The following is a 20521-nucleotide window of genomic DNA, read 5'->3' on the forward strand; positions in this document are numbered from 1 at the left end:
TATTTAGGAGTTAAAACAAAAGGTCATCTGGGAGCCTTTTATAAACTATACAATCTCAGAAACTACTCTTCAAGAATCTGGTTTAATGCATTTGGCTTGGGATCTAGGAATCCACCTTTTAAAAAGTTCTCCAGGAGTGTCTGGGAAGCATCCAAGTTGAGCTCAGGTCATGATCTCACAGTTCATGGGTTCGAGCCTTGCATCAGGCAGGCTCCTGGAGCCTGCTTCAAGTTCTGTGTCTTCCTCTCTGCCCTTCCCCTGGCTCATGCTCTGTCTTTCTCAAAATTAAATAAACAAACAAATAAATAAAAAGCTCTACAAATACTGAAACAAAAAACCCAAGAAGAAACCACCACCACCATGCACAATAACTGGGGTCACAGATCCCATGAAGGGCTTGTTCACAACAGCCTACTTTGTGCTGTTTCTTAGGTGCCAACAACACCAGCTCTAGGCCAAGAAGACCTTAAGTCCACTAACACCTGGGAAACTTATTATCTTCAAGTTCTACATTTCACTGGTTTCCTGAGAAACTGATCTCTACAGAAAGGCAGAATAAATCCATAACAAAGCATCAACCCAAACTGGTGTTCCTGAACACCCAGCTTGTCTATTGTCCTCTTAGCTAGAAAATGCCCCGTCATCATCTTGATCAATCCTCAGTTTAGTTAGAAACTAAGGCTAGAAGTAAAAGGAGTCTTGCCTAAGGAACCTCAATTAATGAAAGGCGTCTTTTAACCTGCTGTGTGACTCTGCTTTATGCTTTTTGTTTTTAAGAGTCAATTTAGGATTCAACCTATTAGGAAGCACACATTCTTTTTTTTTTAAATTTTTTATTTCTTAATGCTTTTTGTTTTTTATTTTTGAGAGACAGAGAGAGACAGTGTGATGAGGGGAGGGTCAGAGAGAGAGAGGGAGACACAGAGTCTGAAGCAGGCTCCAGGCTCTGAGCTAGCAGTCAGTACAGAGCCCGACGCGGGGCTTGAACCCATGAACCGTGAGATCATGACCTGAGCCAAAGCCGGACACTTAACCGACTGAGCCACCCAGGCACCCCAGGAAGCACACATTCTAAGGAAGCAAAAGATTCAATTGATACTTTTCAAACTAAAACATGATGTTTTCCTTGGTCTACAGGCTTCTATGAATTTCAGACAGAGGGTTTTGTGTCTGAGGAGCAGGCAGCGCCGTTCCTGATGACTGCGCCCAGTAACGTTTCCCTGATGGGGCATGTCAGTGTCCTTAGGGCAAATGGTAGTGGAAAATTCTTACTCTTGCCAAGGGGATGCTCTGCAATTTTTTCCTCTGAAAATTTTTTCCCTGTCTCTTGGGTTCTGGTAGTATAATAAAAGAATAAACTGTCATGTTTTATGGGAACCAGCTTGACAATAAATTAAAAAAAAAAGAATAAACTGTTAGAAATACCTTCCATTTATTTAACCTCTGACACTTCAAATTCAGCTCTTGGCTTCAAAAGCCCATACCTCTTTAACCTGCTACCACAATAGGGATTTCTACTCTGAACAAAATCCTTAATGCTAGCTCACCAAGAAAGCAAGTAAAAGTCAAAGGAAATGACTCTGCACATTTTAGAAATGAAAACAAACTTTCATTATCTTAAAACCTAGGAATGGGGGCGCCTGGGTGGCTCAGTCAGTTAAGCGTCTGACTTCGCTCAGGTAATGATCTCGCAGTTTGTGGGTTCGAGCCCCGTGTAGGGCTCTGTGCTGACAGCTCAGAGCCTGGAGCCTGCTTCGGGTTCTGTGTATCCCTCTCTCTGCCCCTCCCCTGCCCATGCTTTGTTTCTCTCTGTCTCAATAATAAATAAACACTAAAAATTTTTTTAAAACCTAGGAATGAATGTAAGCCATGGTATTTAAACGATGTTTACATCACTATGTCACAAATAAATACTGATGGGGGCACCTGGCTGGTTCAGTCTGGTGGAGCATGTGACTCTTGATCTTGAGGTCATGAGTTTAAGCCCCCAAGCTGTATGTAGAGATTACTAAATAAAATAATAATAAACTTAAAAATAAATAAATACTGACGGTTAAATCAGCATTACTCAGAAAAGGCCTTTTAACGAACTGTTTCTATGAAGGGGGAAAAAAAAAATCCAATTTACTGAGGCAAATTCTACCAGCTATTCAAGTCTTTTCTTAAAACCCACAGAGGCACCTGGGTGGCTCAGTCGGTTAAGCATCTGACTTCGACTCAGGTCACGATTCATGAGTTTAAGCCCCACATCAGGCTCTGTGTTGAAACCTCAGAGCCTGGAGCCTGCTTTGGAGTCTGTGTCTCCCTCTCTATCTTCCTCTCCCCTGCTTACACTCTGTCTCTGGCATTCAAAAATAAACATTAAAAAAAAATTTTAAATGAATAATAAAAAAAATATATATATATACGATCAGAAATCATCTCCAAAATATCACTACTGGATTTTAGTTTATCTCTTTAATATACGTGTTTATATTTTTATTTTATTTATTTTTTAATGTTTGTGTATTTTTGAGAGACAGAAAGAGACAGGGGAGGGGCAGAGAGAGACGGAGGTGCAGAATTGGAAGCTGGCTCCAGGCCATGAGCCGTCAGCACAGAAAGTCTGACGTTGGTCTCAAACCCACAAACAGGAGATTATGACCTGAGCCGAGGTTGGGCACCTGACTGAGCCACCTAGGCATTCCTACACTACTGTTTTTTTTTTTTTAGTTTTAAATGGCTCCTAGGAAAAGCAAGCTTTAGAAGAATTAACCTAGATTCAACATTTAACTATGACTTAAATATTTTCATTGTTTCTGATTTGAGTCATCAATTTTATAGTCGAGCAGAGTGAATGAAATTCCTCACTTGAGAAGCCCACTTGCCTTTCTCCAGGCTTCAGGGTGAGCAGGGAAGGAAGATTACAAATCCCCATAGTACACGAAGTTTGCTTCCAGTCTGTTTTTTGGAAGTATTCTCTATGATGGGATCTGTCTTTCTAAAATGCAAATGTAGGGACCCCTGGGTGGATATGCTGGCTAAAGGTGGGACTCTTGATTTCAGCTCAGGTCATGGTCCCAGGGTAGTGGGATCGAGCCTGTGCTGAGAGTGGAGCCTGCTTAATACAATTCTCTCTCCCTCTGCCCTCTCCCCTGCTCGCACACCCTCGCTTTCTCTCTTAAAAAAAAAAAAAAAAAAAGCGGGGGGCAGGTAGGGGCGGGTGCCTGGGTGGCTCAGCTGGTTGAGTGCTGACTTCAGCTCAAGTCATGATCTCACAGTTTTAATGTTGAGCCTTGGGTGGGGCTCCATGCTGGGCTTGGAGCCTGCTTAAGATATTCATTTTCTTTCTCTCTCTCTCTCTCTCTCTCTCTCTCTCTCTCTCTCTCTCTCTCGACTCTTAAATACAGAGAACAAACTGAGAGTAGATTGAAGGGTGGGTGAGAGGGGAGAATGGGTGATGGGCACTGAGGAGGGCACTTGCTGGGATGAGCAGTGGGTGTTGTATATAAGCCAATTTGATAATAAATTATTCTTTATATATAAAGATTATTTTTCTCCCCTCTTGCCCCTTCTCCCTCAAAAAAAAATGCAAATATCATAGGCTCTTATTTAAAATGTTTAAATACCTTCTTCCTCCTAGAACTGAGATCAAGTCAGTATCTTAACGGTCATTTATAGCACTTCCCAGGGCCTGGCTGCTGCTTGCTTCTTACCACTTTCCTCTCCCTCTAACTTCCAACACAACAGTCTCCAATTCCTCAAAGTTTGTTCTGAGTCTTCACACACCCTCTTCTCTGCCACCTTGCCCTGCCCTACACAGCAAGGCATTCCACAAACTCCTATTTTAGGCTGGCATCCCTTTTGATGTGCCCACAGAGAGCTGTTCTTTCTTTTCCCAATGCGCTCATATTTCTGCTCAGTAAGACTTCCCATTGTTACACCAAAGCTGCGCGAGGGACACACTCAGTCACCATGTGGTTCCCAGCCCTGAACACTGTATTGGCACTCGGTGGGCGCCACATAGTATCTGTCAACAAATCAAGTACTTGCATACATTATTTCCTTTAATAAACAAGCATCAGAGACTTATGATAATTATCAAGTTGAAGAATGTCATAAAGAGAAGAACAATGAAGAGAGGACCAAAGAGATCCCCGACATGGTTAAGCTGAGTGAAGCAACAAGTGATTGTTACTTAAATTCTACATTTAGACTAAAAACAAAAAAGAGGCTGTATGCTGGCATAGATTAGACGTGGAGAGGAAAGAGCACATGTGAGAGCAGGGTTTTAGCTGGTAGAGCAATGAAGGTTGCCAAAGTAGTGTCCCTAGTCTGTAAAAGCAGAAGAGTGTCTAGAATATCAACCAGACCCCATTTACATAATGGCATTTAAGTCTGGGCACCAAAGAAAACCAAGATGGTGAAGGGCTTGAAAATAATTACATCAACAGCTAAAAAAGTGAAAATTAACTTGGAGATAAACGTTTAGCATCCCCCCACTGTCAGCACTCCGGACCTCCGCCCCCTCTGACGGCTGCCTGGACACGGTGGGGCGGTCCAAGTTCTGGTGAGGTTCCTTCCAGTTCTCTAAGGCAATGAATCCCCTTCCCCTGCCTCCCAGGCCAGCCTGGGAGGGGCCATCAAGCTTTTGTGTGACTACAAAGTAAAAACCAATGTGGAGAACAGACAAGTATATTTTAGCTATTAATAAGGATTATTTTATAATAAAACGGACTAAAACTGGCATAGGTGGTCCTAAGGAGCCAAGTTTCCAGTTACTGGAGGCAGAAGAGGATGCTTAGCCGGTACACACCGCTGCAACAGCCCATCACTAAGCTCACAAAACACCGCATCCGGCACACCCTCTGACTTTTCTCATTATTACAGAAGTCAAGTCTGCTTTTAAAAGGTGAAAACCCTTTCCTCACTCCTCTCTTCCCAACAGGCACCAGCTGTTAAACATCTATATCTGCTTTAAAACTTTATTAAAATAAAAATCATAAACCTCTTCCATTTATACTTATCTTAGCTTTTTTAATGGCTGCACAGTAATAACACACTAAAATCTGAAGAGTTCTTGGTTATTCTACACTAAACACTGCATTAAGAGCTTTATGGGTTAAGAGCCCATAAAGGTGTGATTCTCTTCATCCCGTTTACAGATGAAGAAAACGGGCACAGTGCTTATATCCATACCACACCTCATCAGTCACTATTTTCACAGCCATCTACGCACTTATAATTTCCCCCATTACAATGTTCTATGCCGAACATCTTTGTGCACAGAGATTACTTCTGGAGAATAGATTCACAGAAGCAGAATTTTCCTACAAACATATACTCCCACCAAACTTATTTCCTACCATTTCCTAATACTCTCAAATCTCATTATTTTTCTAAACATTGGTAACAACAGCACCTTATTTTCCAAAATTCTTTTATCTTCAAGATCAAAGTTGTTAAAAAAAAATCAACATTGTTCTACATTTTTACATAGTTAAATCTGGTGATCTTGACAGTTCTTTATCACACTTAGGAAACACATTCCCTATACCACGTGGTTTCTTCTAAGTTTTCCAAAATCTTAATCACAGTGACACGGGTGGAGCTGGCACTTACCAGTACTCTGACTACCACTGAGGCATGGGAATGGAGAGCATGTAATTACAGGAAATCAGGAAATGCCAGCCCCAGGAGATTCAGGTGAAGCTTCAAGATCAACTAGTCCATTGTGATCTGATGGTCAGAGACACCAGAGTTCCTTATTTCTCATGGTTCCTAGTCTTAGCTAGGCTGACTAATGAATTGAAGGGCCCTAGGTCTCAAAACTCTGTTTCTAATATATCTGGACTGATTTCTGTTAGATTATTTGCTCTTCTGGTTATGTACAATTTCTTAGGATTAAGAACTTAATACTTCTGACTGTAAAACAGAACTATGACTCACAGGAACAACTAAAATCATGATTTCTGCATGATTTGGATGCAGAGGCTCAGACCAATACCTCGAGCTAGCCCCGTTCTCCTACCCTCACCGCAACAATTCCATATGGGGGAAAAGGCAAGACAGCAAACCTGCTTACCACCTTATTTGGTCATACATTTTTGCTTCCACTTCTCTGATCCATGTTTATTGTTTTAGAGCATTTCGTTTTTTTTTTTTTTTGTTTTTTTTGTTTTTGGTAAGTAATCTCTCCTCCCAATATGGACTTACACCCATGACCTCAAGATCAAGAGTCACATGCTCTATCAATTAAGCCAGGCAGGCACCCCACATTTCTCATTTTAGAGACAAGTGAAAACCATTTAACAATGTTCCAGCAATACTATGTAAACTGCTTAACAAGACAATATTTCACTCAATTATACCACTTAACTGTACTTCATTGCCTGCCCCCGTTTTTACTGCGATCAACATTTCACACTATAGAAGCCTAAGGTGTACAATATAATGATCTATGTGTAAATTACAAAACGATCACTATAATTAGTTAACATCCATCAGCCCACATAGTTACCATTCTTTCCCTTGCAGTAAGAGCAACTTTTAGCAGCTTTCAAACATACAATATAGTCATGTTAACTATGGTCATCAGGCTGGATATTACATCCTCTTAACGCCTGTCTTATAACTGGAGTTTTGTACCTTTCTGCTAGCTTCATCCAATTCCCTCACTACTGTCTCTGGCAAACACCAATCTGATCAGCTTCTAGGAATTTTAGGTTATTATAATTTTTTAATTCTACATATATAAGTGAGATCACACAGTATGTGTCTTTCTCTGACTTATTTCACTTAGCATAACACCTCAAGTCCATACATGTTGCAAATGCCAGGATTTCCTTCTTTTTTTGTGACAGAATAATATTCCATTGCATATAGAACACATTTTCCTTACCCATTCATCCATCAACAGACATTTAGGTTGTTTCCATGTCTTGTCTACTGTAAATAGTGCTGTAAGTAACATGGAGGTACAGATAGCTCCTTGGGATAGTGATTCCCTTTCCTTCAGATATATACCCAGAAATGGAATTGCAGGATCAGATGGAGTACGTCCTTTTAAAAACCACATAGCTAGCTCCTCTGCAGAGAAGGACAAATGAAACCCCCTGAAACTGCATGCAAGGTTTTGAGGGGGTCATTGGGGAGATTTCATTAATTCTCAATGGGATTGTGATCAAGAAACGATTAAGAACTACTGTGCTAGAGTTCTGCTTCTCAAAATGTGGTTCATGTAAGAACTTGGTAGAAATGCTGAATAGCCAGGCCCCATTCCTGACCTACAGAACCAAAATCTGCACTTTAATAAAATCCCCATGCACAAGAAGCTAGAGAAACATTGCTCTAAGCAGCTGGCCAAATCTGAAGGCCTGTTTTGGTGTTTTCAAAAAAGCCCCTAAGACAAGAATGACTTTTACATTTTTAAAGGCTTAAAGAAAAAAAAAAAAAAAAGATTTTTCTACAAACTGCTGTTCACAGAGTCTTAAATATTCACTAAAAGGCTCTGTAGGGGGTTCCTGGGGGGGCTCACTTGGTTAAGTGTCCGACTTAGGCTCAGGTCATGATCTCATGGTTCATGTGAGGCTCTGTGCTGACAGCTTGGAGCCCGGAGTCTGCTTCAGATTCTGTGTCTACCTCTCCCTCTGTTCTTCCCCTACTCGCGTGCTATCTCTGTCTCTCAAAAATGAATAAATGTTAAAAAGTAAATACATAGAATAAAAATAAGAGGGTCTGTGTACGTGTGTATACACACACACACACACACACACACACACACACACACACCAGCCAACCCCTCTGTTTTACAGCACAGAATTGGTCACTTGGGTATCTGTGTTAGGGAGCTTGGCAGTTAATGGATTGTTTGCTGACTGTTCAGACTACTCCAATCCTTTCTCGCCCCCTAAAAGCAAAAATACACCTGGACTCACAGCCCAAGTTAACAAATGATAAGGCCACGTTATCAGAATCAAACATCTTTTATAGCCAGAAAGCTCCTTTAAAAAGCCTGCTCCAGGGGCGCCGGGGTGGCTCAGTTGGTTAAGCGTCCGACTTCAGCTCAGGTCATGATCTCATGGTTCGTTGGTTCAAGCCCCGCGTCAGGCTCTGTGCTGACAGCTTGGAGCCTGGAGCCTGTCTTTGGATTCTATGTCTCTCTCTCTCTCTCTGACCCTCCCCAGCTTGTGCTCTCTGTCACTCAAAAAAACAATAAATAAATAAATAAAAATTAAAAAAAAGCCTGCTCCAATTTCCCAATTCTGTAAAGGTTAATCTGTCAGGTGGCAAGCAGAATTAGAATAATAATCTGTGTTCTTCCGTGAATCAATCACCTTTGTATTTTACAACTTTGTCTTTTCTTTCCCTCAACTGCTTAGAAACAACACTACCTCACAGGTGTTCATTTCATGACTGCACAAAGACTATCAAAAGTGAAACTTCTTCCTATAAACATTTAGTTACCAAGTTTAATAATTAGTTTTTTTATTGACTTTTATTAAAGGGCAGATTTTGGTTCTGTAGGTCAGGAATGGGGCCTGGCTATTCAGCATTTCTACCAAGTTCTTAGGTGAAGCTAAAAACTTAAGTGAAGTTCTTAGCACTACTGAACCTTGACTAATCATTTTAAGAACTATAAAATCTCATCAGAAGCTAAAACAAACGTAATTTCATGTTAAGAACGTGTCATTTCTACCATTTACATAATCTTAAAATAAGATTTGCTCCAGAGTATACTACAGGACAGAAATCATCTAAGGGTATTTACTTATGTCTTTGTACTATTTGCCAGCCAACTTCAGGTTACCAAGATACATTGTTTGTTTTTAAACAATCCTGAAAACAATGGCCTGGAGAGTCAATAAATAACCAACTCCCCAGGCATACACTGAGACCCCCAAAATTCTAAAGCTAAAAATTTATGACTATCATAGCTTGAATCATTTTGATAAGATTAGCAGATAATACAGAAAGCTTAAAACAACCGTAGCTTCAGAAGATGAAAATGTGGGTAACTATGTCCTAATTTTTTTGCCAAAGCAATTTTATCTGGCTCCTGTATTCTAGATACCTCTAAGGTTTACATAGCATTTGCTATGCATGCTTACTCAACATCTCCTTGGAAAGGTTATTAGCTGGTATAGCAACATCTGAAATTTAATTTCCTCAATTCCTATATCTCCCCCTCAAAATACCTTAGTCCAGCGTAGCCTTCAGAAAGTTTAGCAAAACCACTCAATAGTCTCCCAAAAACTAGCAGAAAGAACTTTATCACCTGAATTTAGGAGATATCCCTTATATCCAAAAAATGACTATAAAAAGGTCTCTTTCTATAAGTATTCAAATAGTAACTCCACATTTGCCGTCATCTTCAAGATATTTCACAGTATTCTCCAGTTCTTTCAATTCATCAAAGAACTCCTCGAACTTAATTTCATAACTTAAAGTATAAAAGCTACCAAGTATGGAAGCACAATTCATGCCACTTATCCCTTGAGGCTATGTAGATAGTTAAGATCGCCTGCCAAGGGATAATTTACATGTACAGTTGAATTCATTTCTATAGTTTCACAGAACCAAATTACTGGGCTAAATGACAAATGACAAAGTCAACTAGACTACTAACCTAATAAAGTACAAGTTAAAAAGCCTCAACATGTATATTTTAAAGTTAAATAAACACGTTTAGGGGTGCCTGGGTGGCTCGGTTGAGCATCCGACTTCAGCTCAGGTCATCTCACTGTTCGTGGGTTCGGGCCCCGCACCAGGCTCTGTGCTGACAGCTCACTCAGAGCCTGAAGCCTGCTTCACTGGATTCAGAGTCCAGAGTGCTAACCATTACACCATGGAACCTGATTCTGAAGCCTGCTTCAGATTCTCCTTCTCTCTCTGCTCCTCCCTCATTCATACTCTGTCTCTGTCTTTCAATAATAAATGCAAAAAAATTTTTTAAATAAGTAAATAAACAAATAAAGGTACATAAACATGTTTATCTGGCTCAGGTTAAACTGTCACAGTAAGTTTTTCCTAAATGTTCCACATGATTCATTGTAAATATCTAAGGATTACAGCCCACTGATTCAAGGACCATCATTTCTAATTTGAATATAAATATACAATCACCATGAAAAGTCACCAAACAGGCCAAACAAAAATATACTGACAACCTAAAAATTAAATTGTAATCAGGCTTCAACATAAGATAATCTCCAAAAGCCACAGGTAACACCAGACTTTGTAACAGAAGATGGTTTTCCCTCTTTGATCAGGAACAAGACAAAGATGTCAACTCTTGCCACTTCTATTCAATATTCTACTGGAAATTCTAGCTGGGGCAATTACACAAGAAAAAGATATAAAAGGTACCCATATTGGAAAGATGCAAAAAAAAAAAAATGTTTGCAGATAAGATTTTTATATACAGAAAATATATTTTTTTTAAGTTTCAAAAAAATGTTTATTTTTGAAGGCGGGGGCAGAGAGAAAGGAGACATAATATCTGAAGCAGACTCTAGGCTCTGAGCTGTCAGCACAGAGTCTGACATGGGGCTCGAACCCAGAACAGTGAGATCATGACCTAAGCCAAAGTCAGACGCTTAACCGACTGAGGTACCCAGGTGCCCCCTATATACAGAAAATCTTAAGGAGCTCCTGAAAAATTACTAGGATTCCAGTAACACTTCCAAGTATTAGAGCAATACACAAAAATCCATTATACATTAGCAAAAAAAAATCTGAAAATGAAATTGAGACAATTCCAATTATATATACTTTCCAAACACAAAAAGCATAAAATACTTAGAAACAAGAGAAATGTAAGAACTGTACACAGTAAACAACAGAATGCTAAATTAAAAGACTTTAAATGGAAAGACACCCTATGATCACCAAGTAGCACTTTCCTGCACTGGAAGATTTAATGCTGTTGATGGCTGTATTTCCCAAACCAATTATACAATCGGCATAATTTGTATCAAAATCCCAAGTCTTTATTTTGTTTTGAAGCTAATCTTAAAATTTATATGGAAGTGCAAGAGACCCAGTACAGCCCAACCACTGAGAAAAACAACAAAGCTAGAGGACTCAAACTCAATGATGCCAAACTTACTATAGAGCTACAGCAACAAACACAGTGGTACTGGCAATACATCAATGGAATGACAGTCAATTTGTAAGAGAAAATGTGGTCCACTAACTTTTTTGGATAGCTGCTTTTCTTTTCGTTAATGTTTATTTTTGAGAGAGGGAGTGTGCCAGCTGGGGAGGGGCTGAGAGAGAGGGAGACAGAAGCCCAAGCAGGCTCCACACTCTCAGTGGATAGCCCAATGCGGGGTTCAAACTCACAAACTGTCAAAAATATGACCTGAGCCAAAGTCAGATACTTAACCGACTGGGCCACCCAAGCACCCAGTGGTCCACTCATTTTTGATATGGGTGCCAGGAGAATTCAGTGACTAAGTCTTTTCCACAAATGGAGCGGAGACAACTGGATATCCACTCGCACAAGAACAGAGCTGGATGCCTACACTTCACACCATACACAAAACCTCTGTGACCGTAGGCAACAGTACCTTACATAGGACACCAAAAGCACAAGCAACAAAAGAAAAAACTTGACAAATGGGACTTTATCAAAATTAAAAGTTTATTCCACAAAGGACACCAAGAAAGTAAAAAGAAAATCTACAGCATGGAAAAAATTCTTCAAAACTGTATCTGGTAAGATAGGATGTGTAAAAAACTTACAGATCATTAAAAAGACAACCCAGTTAAAATGCACAAGGATTTGAAAAGACATTTCTCCAAAGACAACATACTAATAGAAAATAAGAACAGGACAAGGATAAGATGCTCAACATCATTTGAAAATTAGGAAAGCAGCCACTTCATGGCTAAAATTACAAAAAAAGAAAAAAAAGGACAGTAACAAGTGTTGGTGAGAATGTGCAGAGATTGAACTTGTAGATGTTGCTAGTGGGAATGGAAAATGATGCAACCACTTGGGATTAACAGTTTGGAAGTTGCTCAAAATGTTAAACACAGAGTAATCATCTGCCCCAGCAATTCCATGGCTGGCTGTATACCTAAGAGAGTGAAAGTGTATGTATACACATAAACTTGCACACAAATATTCATAGTAGCATTATTCATTAGCCAAAAGGGGGAAACCACCCAGATGTCTGTGAACTGATGAGATGTGGCACACCCAAACAATGGAATATTTGGCCATAAAAAGCAATTAAATACATTATACACATGAATAAAATACATATGAAATTTTTTTTCCTTTGAAAGAGAGAGAGAAAGAAAGGGGGAGGGGAGAGGAGAGAGAGAGAATGAATCTAAGGCAGGCTCCACAGCAGCGAGGAGCCCAACATGAGGCTCAATTCCCACGACCCTGGGATCATGACCTGAGCCAAAACCAAGAGCTGGACACTCAATTGTCTGAGCTACCCAGGTGCCCCTGGATGAATTCTGAAAAAACAATACACTAAGTGAAGAAGGCAATTTCAAAAGACTATAAACTGTATGATCTCCTTTGTATGCAATATCCAGAATAGAACTGTGGTTGCCCGGGCCTGGGGGCAAGGGCCAGGTGAACTGACTGCTAATGGGTATGAAGTTTCTTATTAGGGGATGAAAATGTTCTGAAATTAGGTAGTGATGGTGACTGCATACCTCTGAATATACTAAAAACCACTTAATCGTACAGTTCAAAAGAGTGAAGGTTACTGCATGTGAATTACATCTTAATAAAGCTGTTTGAAAAACATCGTGGGGCACCCGAGTGCCTCAGTGGATGGAGCATCGGAGACTAGATTTTGGCTCAGGTCATGATCTCTGGCTATGGGATCAGGCCCCATGTTGGGCTCCATGCTGAGTGTGGAGCCTGCTTAAGATTCTCTCCTTCTGTTCCTCTCCCTCCCTTCACTCTCTTAAAGACCTCCCACCAATCAAAATAGGACTGATACACCTGGTGTGCGTACACTAAATACACTGTGTATTTTCCAGCACAGGAACTACGGTAGAAGACAGAGCAATTAGCCACAAAGATTCCACAACTGTAAAGTGTGAATCACAGTACACATATACTGAGTGGCTGATGTTTAAGAACCAAACACTTGGAACCATTTGCAATATCAGCACACACGCTAAGCTTAGCTATTACTGAACGTGTACATACAGACTTCCAATGATCTGTTCTGTACAGAAGTTGCACAATAACCATGTTTACATTAGGTGAATCTACCACATACTTTTGATTTCAAGTTTCGTTTATTTTTCACATGTTCAGCAAGAAGAGTACAGTGTGTGACCGTTTTGCCCTTAAGGTGCTCACTGCCTAGTGAGATGACAAGAGTATTTAATAAAATATTTGCATCTATTTAAAACTAGCAATCACCTCTGTTCTGCATCCCCCAGAATGGTCATAATTCAACACGAGTAGTGCACAAGAGGCCAGTGTTCAACCACGCATTTTTTTTTTTTTTAAAACAATCCGTGTACAGGGAGGGAAGAGCTGGTAGGAAAAAGTGTTAAACTCTTAGAACTGTTAGCACTCTCCACTAAGGATTCAGAAATAGGTGAAGGCAGAATAGGTTTAAGGGTGTGTATATTCACCTAGGATGAGGGAATCAAATTCATCTTTTAATATTAAATATTGTTTTCTAAAGAGTGAAAGAAAGGGAGTCATTGCCAGAAGCTGGAAGAAGCGGGTAAAGGGCAGTAGTTGTTCAATGGGAACAAAGTCTCAGTTTGGGAAGATGAAGAGAGATCTGGAGAAGGATGGTGGCAACGGGTGCATAACAATGTGAATGTGCTCAATGCCAGTGAACTGCACACTTAATAACAGATAAAACGGTAAACCTTGTATTATGTATTTTACCACATTAGCAAATAAAGGATCCTCCAGTGAACTGGAGATCTTAGATCGCACACACTGAATTAGTCATATTTGTCACACACACTGAATCAATCATACTTGTCCTTCCTAAACCATCAAACACAACATACAAAACACTACCTAATAGGAAATGAAACTTCACATTGGGCACGAAGAGTCAGGCAGATCAGGGCTATAACCAAAACTTTGCAGTGGTGATGCACACTGGACAAATGAATAAAAACAACAGGCCCTTTAGGAAAGTGCTCTGGCTGCTATGTGGAGAAAGGACCAGAAGAAGGTGAGTGAAAAAGGAAGCCAGAGCCCAGTTAGGACACAAAGACAGTGCCAGGGAGAGCTGCTGACTGAATTAACAGAAATTCATAAATCTGGATGTTTTGGAGACAGAATCAACTGGTCTTTCAGAGTAAGAGGGAAGGACCAAGAGGACTCCCAAGCTTCTCTCCGCTAATTAGATGGTTAGAGTGACATATGGCGATGGGAAAGCCTGGACTGGATTGAGAGGAACAAACAAATCAAAAGAGAAGCTGGCTTTTATCTCTTCAAAGGGGAAGATGCCTTGAGGGTCAAGGCTACAGCTCCCTCTGACGCCGTTTACCACTGCCATCTACTGTTGCAAACTCAGGATAAACGCTTTGCTTGTAATTTCTAACTTTTCATATAGATTCAATATACTAAAATAACATAACAAGCACAAACATTCTTAAAATGTTTTTAGTTTCAGGGGCTGAACAGTGTATTACCAGATTAAACTGGAGAAATGGAAGACACACAAAGTCAAATGGAATGTCATACACAAACTTAGGCAATGTTATCTGCAATCGCACCCACCACATTCGTATTTCCGGAAGACAAACTATCGTTCTCTGATGTTTCCTTCCCCAGTTACGAGCACCATCACCATCCAGTCACCTAAGCTAGAAATCTGGCCAGTGGCTCCGATTCCACATGCTAAAGCCCAGTCAGTGCCATACACCCATATGGTTATTAAAACCTGTCACTTTGCATCAAAATCTGAGACTCATTTGTCAAACTACAATGACCATTAATTCCATGCTCAAGGGAAATTAAGTTATTTTGGGTTGAGACCTCGTAAAAACTTTATTAAAGAGTGGCCTCAAGCGATTCTGATGCGCATCTCTGCTTAAGAACCACTATTCATAAACTCAAAATCTTTCCCTCTCAGTATTTGTAATGCTGCAGCTCTCCTTCTCTCTTAGCCTCATTACCTCTGGCCTGCACTATCAAAACAGCCTATCTCCAGCCGTCCCCATTCTGACCTATTTTTTTGTATCACAGCCAGAAGTCCCTCTCCAATTTATATTTCTGCCCTAAAATCCACTGTGACAAATGGTAAAATGTGAGCGAAGTTTATCGATCAGACAAAACTTTTGTATCAATTTCCTGATTTTCAGTATAGGTACTGAACCTATACTAAGAAAATGCTCCTGATTCTATAAACACTCAGGTATTGAGGACTAAAGAGGCATCATGCCTACGATGTACTCTCAAATCACTCAGACAAAAATGTGTGAATGTATAGACTCAAAGAAGATGATGCACATGTAATCAAACATTAACACGTGGAACATCTGGATAAAGGCTATGTGGGAACTTTGTTACTATTCTTGCAATATTCTTATGTAAAAATAAGTTTAAAAAATTCATTGTGGCTGCGCCTGGCTGGTTTAGTCAGTGAAGCATAGAACTTTTGATCTCAGGGTCGTTGAGTTTGAGCCCTACGTTGGGCGTAGAGATTACTCAATCACTCAATCAATCAACCAATCAATTAAAAAAACCAGGGGCACCTGGGTGGCTCAGTCAGTTAAGTGTCCAACTCCTGGTTTTGGCTCAGGTCATGATCTCATATTTGTGGGTTCCAGCCTGACATCAGGCTCTGCGTGGATAGTGCAGATCCTGCATTGGTAGTCTCTCTCTCTGCCACTCCTCTGCTCGTGCTTGCTCGTTCTCTCCCACTTGCTCTCACTCTCTCTCAAAAAAAAGAAAAAAACCCAAACAAACAAAAAATCCAATGGCCCACATCACTCTGAGCTGTACTTCTGTTAAAACTATTAAATCAACGTGTTGGCATATAGGCAACACTGCTCTTTTCCTGGAGGAAAGAAACATTATAGATGAGCCAATACCTAGGACAAGGCAATTTCCTTTCAGAGGCCAAAACTACAGAATGCAGGCCAAGAGATGCAGCACACTGAGTCCTCTTCATTAAAAGGAAAAAGACAATGACAACAAAGGACAACTTCACCAAAAGCCAGTGTAAAGAGTTTCTGAGACAATTCATAAAAAGACACCGAGTACCACTGACCCTTGAATGTCATGGGGTTGAACCGCACAGTTCCACCTTTACGTGGGGATTTTGTTCTTTCTCCTCCTTATGATTTTAACATTTTTTCTCTAGCTTACTTTAAGAATACAGTATAGAAAACATGAATACGTGTTGACTATGTTCTGCATAAGGCTAAAAGCAGGCTACTAGTAGCTAAGTTTTTGGGAAGTCAAAAGTTACACGTGGATTCCCTAGTGTCCCAAACTCCTGCATTGTTCAAGGGTCAACTGGTAAAAAGTATTCTGAGCTAACAAAAGTGTGAAAAACTAGGACAATGTGAATGATCCAATACAGTTTTCTCCAGCAAAAAGCCTAGACTGGACTATTCTTAATGGTTCTAGGAATCCTGGGCTGCCTAAAAGCATGGCACCAATCCTGAGCAATGAGGACACAAATTCCTTTAGGATCTGTGGAGAGCTCTGCTCTTGCACTGGATTCACAAACTCTTTGAAGCCCACCCCCAGAACCCAGGCCAAGACCCCAGCCCTGTGTTTTGTAGAAGTATTCTAAAGCACAATTTTTTTAGAGCCATGAAATTACTCTTAACCCTCTACTTAGTTTGATAGTTACAAGTATGACTCAACATTGTGTCAAGACGAATCAAAACAAAAAACAATGTACCCCTTAACTAGTATTCTAAATTGCTCACTGCAACTAAGTGTCAAATTGATATGAAGTTCACTATTTCACTAGTGCTAGTGTTCTACCACAGACCAAAAGTAGTAAGTACAATAGTTCAAAACACTATTTACAACAAACCTTACCAATACAACACAAGGGACGTGCCAAACACCTTGAAATAAGTATACAGAACACCCGATTTGTTTGAAAAGCAACAAAACCTGTTAATATAATCAATACACATGAGCATAATTTTTAAAACCCTTAATTATGAGCTTTGAGAAATGGACTGCATTCAGATATACAATCTAGGATAAGACAACAATGACAAACAACTCACCAGCAATTTCTACAATATCACCAGGAACTATGTCTTTAGCTTTAATCCGCTGTACACTCTTTCTGTCCTGTCGATATACTTTGCCCATTTCAGGCTCATATTCCTTAAGGGCTTCAATAGCATTCTCAGCATTTCTTTCCTATAAAAAAGATAAAAGCAGTAAACATATACCCACCATCCGACCATCGCAAATTAGTACTTTAGCCCAAGGAATCAAATTTCAGACTTCTCAACTTAAAAAAAGACACCAAAGATGCACATTCATGAAACTTGTCAACAACACACATCATAAGATGATAAATACTAGACTCTTAGAATTCTGTGCTAGAAAGCGAAGAAGCCAAGCACCCTAAGAAGGATAAGGGAATAAAAAAACAGGGAGCAGTCACAGAATGTGTCATCCCCAAACCCACTACATAACATGGCCATCACCTCCAGTCACAGACACACCACTTAAATGGATCCTGTCTTACGTGAAAGGTGCTGGTCTAGGGCTGGACCACTTAGGGTCACCACAGGCTTTTCACTAATAGCTATCTATGTGACTGTGCATGAGTTACACAACGCACAGGTTTGGTGCCTACAAAGCTTGGACACCAACGCTACTACCTCAAGCGTTGTGAGGATTAACAAACTATTTAGACTGTGTTTTGGCACACAGTACATGCTATAGGTGGTGAATTAAAATCAAATTACAGCTCACAAATTCTAGATCTTTCTACAGATCTCCTCAAATGGCTGGAGTCTCATCAGAGAACTGCCAGTCCCATACCATATTTACTATAATACTGCATATGAACATATCACAATTTAGACACACAATTTTTCTTTCCAAATTTCGAGATGAAAGACACAGAAATCAAAATGAGTAATCTTAAAAAAAAAAAAAAGCTACACGAAAGTTCCTTTAAGGAAAAAAAAAAAAAAAAGAAGAAGAAAGTAAAGCACATGTGTCAAATTTGTCTTCTCTCATTTTGGAGACTAATCAGAAGTGAAGGAGTGAATCTATCCAGTGCAGGCCCAGGGCGGCTACTCAATGCACAAAGGACAAGATTCATTTCTCCCGTTTTGCCATCTGATATAAGGCTCAATTTAACCTTTACTTGGACAGAATTTATGCACAATACCATGTGATCTAATTTTTTACTTACTTACATGTAAGAATTAGGGTCTGTTGTGAAAAATCCCGAAACCTGCTTAAAGTGAATTGAGAGGACTCAAAACTGAAAGCTAACAGCATAGGTCTTTTTTTAATTCACTTGTTGCCTTAAGAAGCCTTCTTCGATGACACTGGCCAGCAGTATGTGACCCCCCACCTCCCAATACTACCTTGCACTGGATTTCTACTTTCACTTACTTTGAGAAGGCAAGCACCCTTCAGTATTGCTCATACCATTCTGTATACGATGTAAATGAGCTTAAGACCTAAAAATGTTATTTTTAAAACTGAGATAAATATAAAAGTCCTGTGAAAACTGGTGTAAAACTTTAATCTGGAATTCAGATCAGACTGAGCCTGGATTCAAATCCCAGATACTCTATGTACTACCTGTATGGTCTTTAAGAAATCACTTGATCATTGTGAACCTTAACATCACATCTGTCAAATGGGAATATCATTTGCCTTACGTGATCACTTTAACAATGACATGGAATGTATGTAAAGTATCTACCTCATAACTGGCAGTAATTATTTAATAAGAAAATATATATTATTAGCTTGAGAAGGACAATCTAATGCCATGTATTGTTTCTCTCGTCTACATTATTCACAAAAGGATCATTTCTACTTCAATATAAACAATTTTAGACAAAATTAAAATGAGAAATATAGCACCATTAAAATTTTCTTCCAAGTAGGCCATCCTTCCTATATGACCCCACTATACAAAAACCTTCATTGATAAGATCAGAAGTTTAAATTTTAATAAGACCAAGTATATTTATAAAATGTTTCCACTTTAATTAAGAATGTAGATCCATTCTATTTTAGTCCTCAAAGGGGTGATTATATCCATACTTAAATATCAATACTTAAAATGAATTTGAAGTATTAGTCTCAGAGTCTGTTAAAATATATCCAAACAACAGTAACAAAAATCAAACACATCAACAGTCCTAGGAAGTTGGAAGTCCTCAAAGTAGGTATCTACAGAACAGTAATTACAAAAAGTGGGGTGGTGGGAATCCCATTATGTTAGGATTCTATAAACTGGCTTCCATTCTGTGAATCAGAAAGGCCTGAGCAACTGAAAGAAAACAGCCAGGAGCATGCTCTGAAGGGAAAACAATTTATATAGCTACACACACACACACACACACACACACACACACACACACACACACACCACCATTAACAACAACAAAAAAAAATCCAAGGAGATAAGAATGACATTGAATTTATGAAAATTTTCACAGGAAGTAGCTAGGAAATATAAAGACAGATACTGGATCTCAAATTTCCTGCTTTTTCTTAAGTAGCTTTTCTCATTCTTCATTTTAACTCCATGCTAGCTATCATGAAGGATGAGAAATTTTAACAGCAAATTATATACACGCAGGAGAGGTCTAAAACATTGCCATTAAATAAATAGACATGAGAAAAAAAACACATGTAGACTTTCCAGATTCTTTTTAGTTAACACATAAGGAAAAAAAACCAGATTAACACAGCATGACTCACTTACATAAATTGCTAAAATCTAGCACTGCTTAATTTGCTTACCTGCCATACACCCACAATTGCATTGGCTACTAATATAAGTAAAATTACAAAGGGTTCTACAAAGGCTGTAATTGTTTCTTCACCTTCTTCAAACCAAGCCAAAACCTAGAAGAGAAATGGCATGGGTTAGAACTGTAATGTGTTTTGAGGCTTAGGGCCACTTTACACCAGAAGTGGGGAGCACTAAAGGAATTGCAATATACCAAGTCTCTTTTCTTACTGTCCCGAGAATCAAATGGTGACAAAATGTAAGGACATAAACAACTGGCTTATATCTCTTGTTCACAGTAATTCTTGAGAATCAAAACTCTACAACTTAATACCCTTCAAAAGCTACTTTTCCACATAACAATTGTTTTAAAATCCAAATAAAATACTTTCTTGGAATTAAATCCCAGTCATTTTACATGTATATATTCAGAAGTAAAATTTAAGTTCTCGATTTTGTTACAATAAAAGGCAATCATCCATAACTTTGTTGATTTGCTTAATGTTGCTATCAAATACACCCACAGACATAAACTCATAGTAAAAATACCATGAGGGGCACCTGGGTGGCTCCCTCAGTCAAGCATCTGAGTCTTGATTTCAACTCAGGCCATG

The 20521-nt window shown here is 39.4% G+C and overlaps 1 protein-coding gene across 2 annotated transcripts in view; it reads right to left on the minus strand.

Moving 5' to 3' along the window:
- Nucleotides 1–20521, minus strand: part of ATP2A2 (ATPase sarcoplasmic/endoplasmic reticulum Ca2+ transporting 2) — a 58114-nt gene that overhangs the window by 29069 nt on the left and 8524 nt on the right. For both annotated transcript variants that reach the window (XR_003902520.1, XM_029922202.1), the window contains exons 4-5: nucleotides 19919–20023; nucleotides 17194–17332 (exon numbers count right to left, since the gene is read on the minus strand). Coding sequence is in view for 1 of the 2 variants with exons in the window: in XM_029922202.1 (XP_029778062.1) it covers nucleotides 17194–17332; nucleotides 19919–20023 (244 nt within the window). In the remaining variant the exon portion in view is untranslated. The remainder of the gene's footprint in view (nucleotides 1–17193; nucleotides 17333–19918; nucleotides 20024–20521) is intronic.

Source organism: Suricata suricatta, chromosome 14, assembly GCF_006229205.1.
Source record: "Suricata suricatta isolate VVHF042 chromosome 14, meerkat_22Aug2017_6uvM2_HiC, whole genome shotgun sequence".
Lineage (NCBI taxonomy): Eukaryota > Metazoa > Chordata > Mammalia > Carnivora > Herpestidae > Suricata > Suricata suricatta.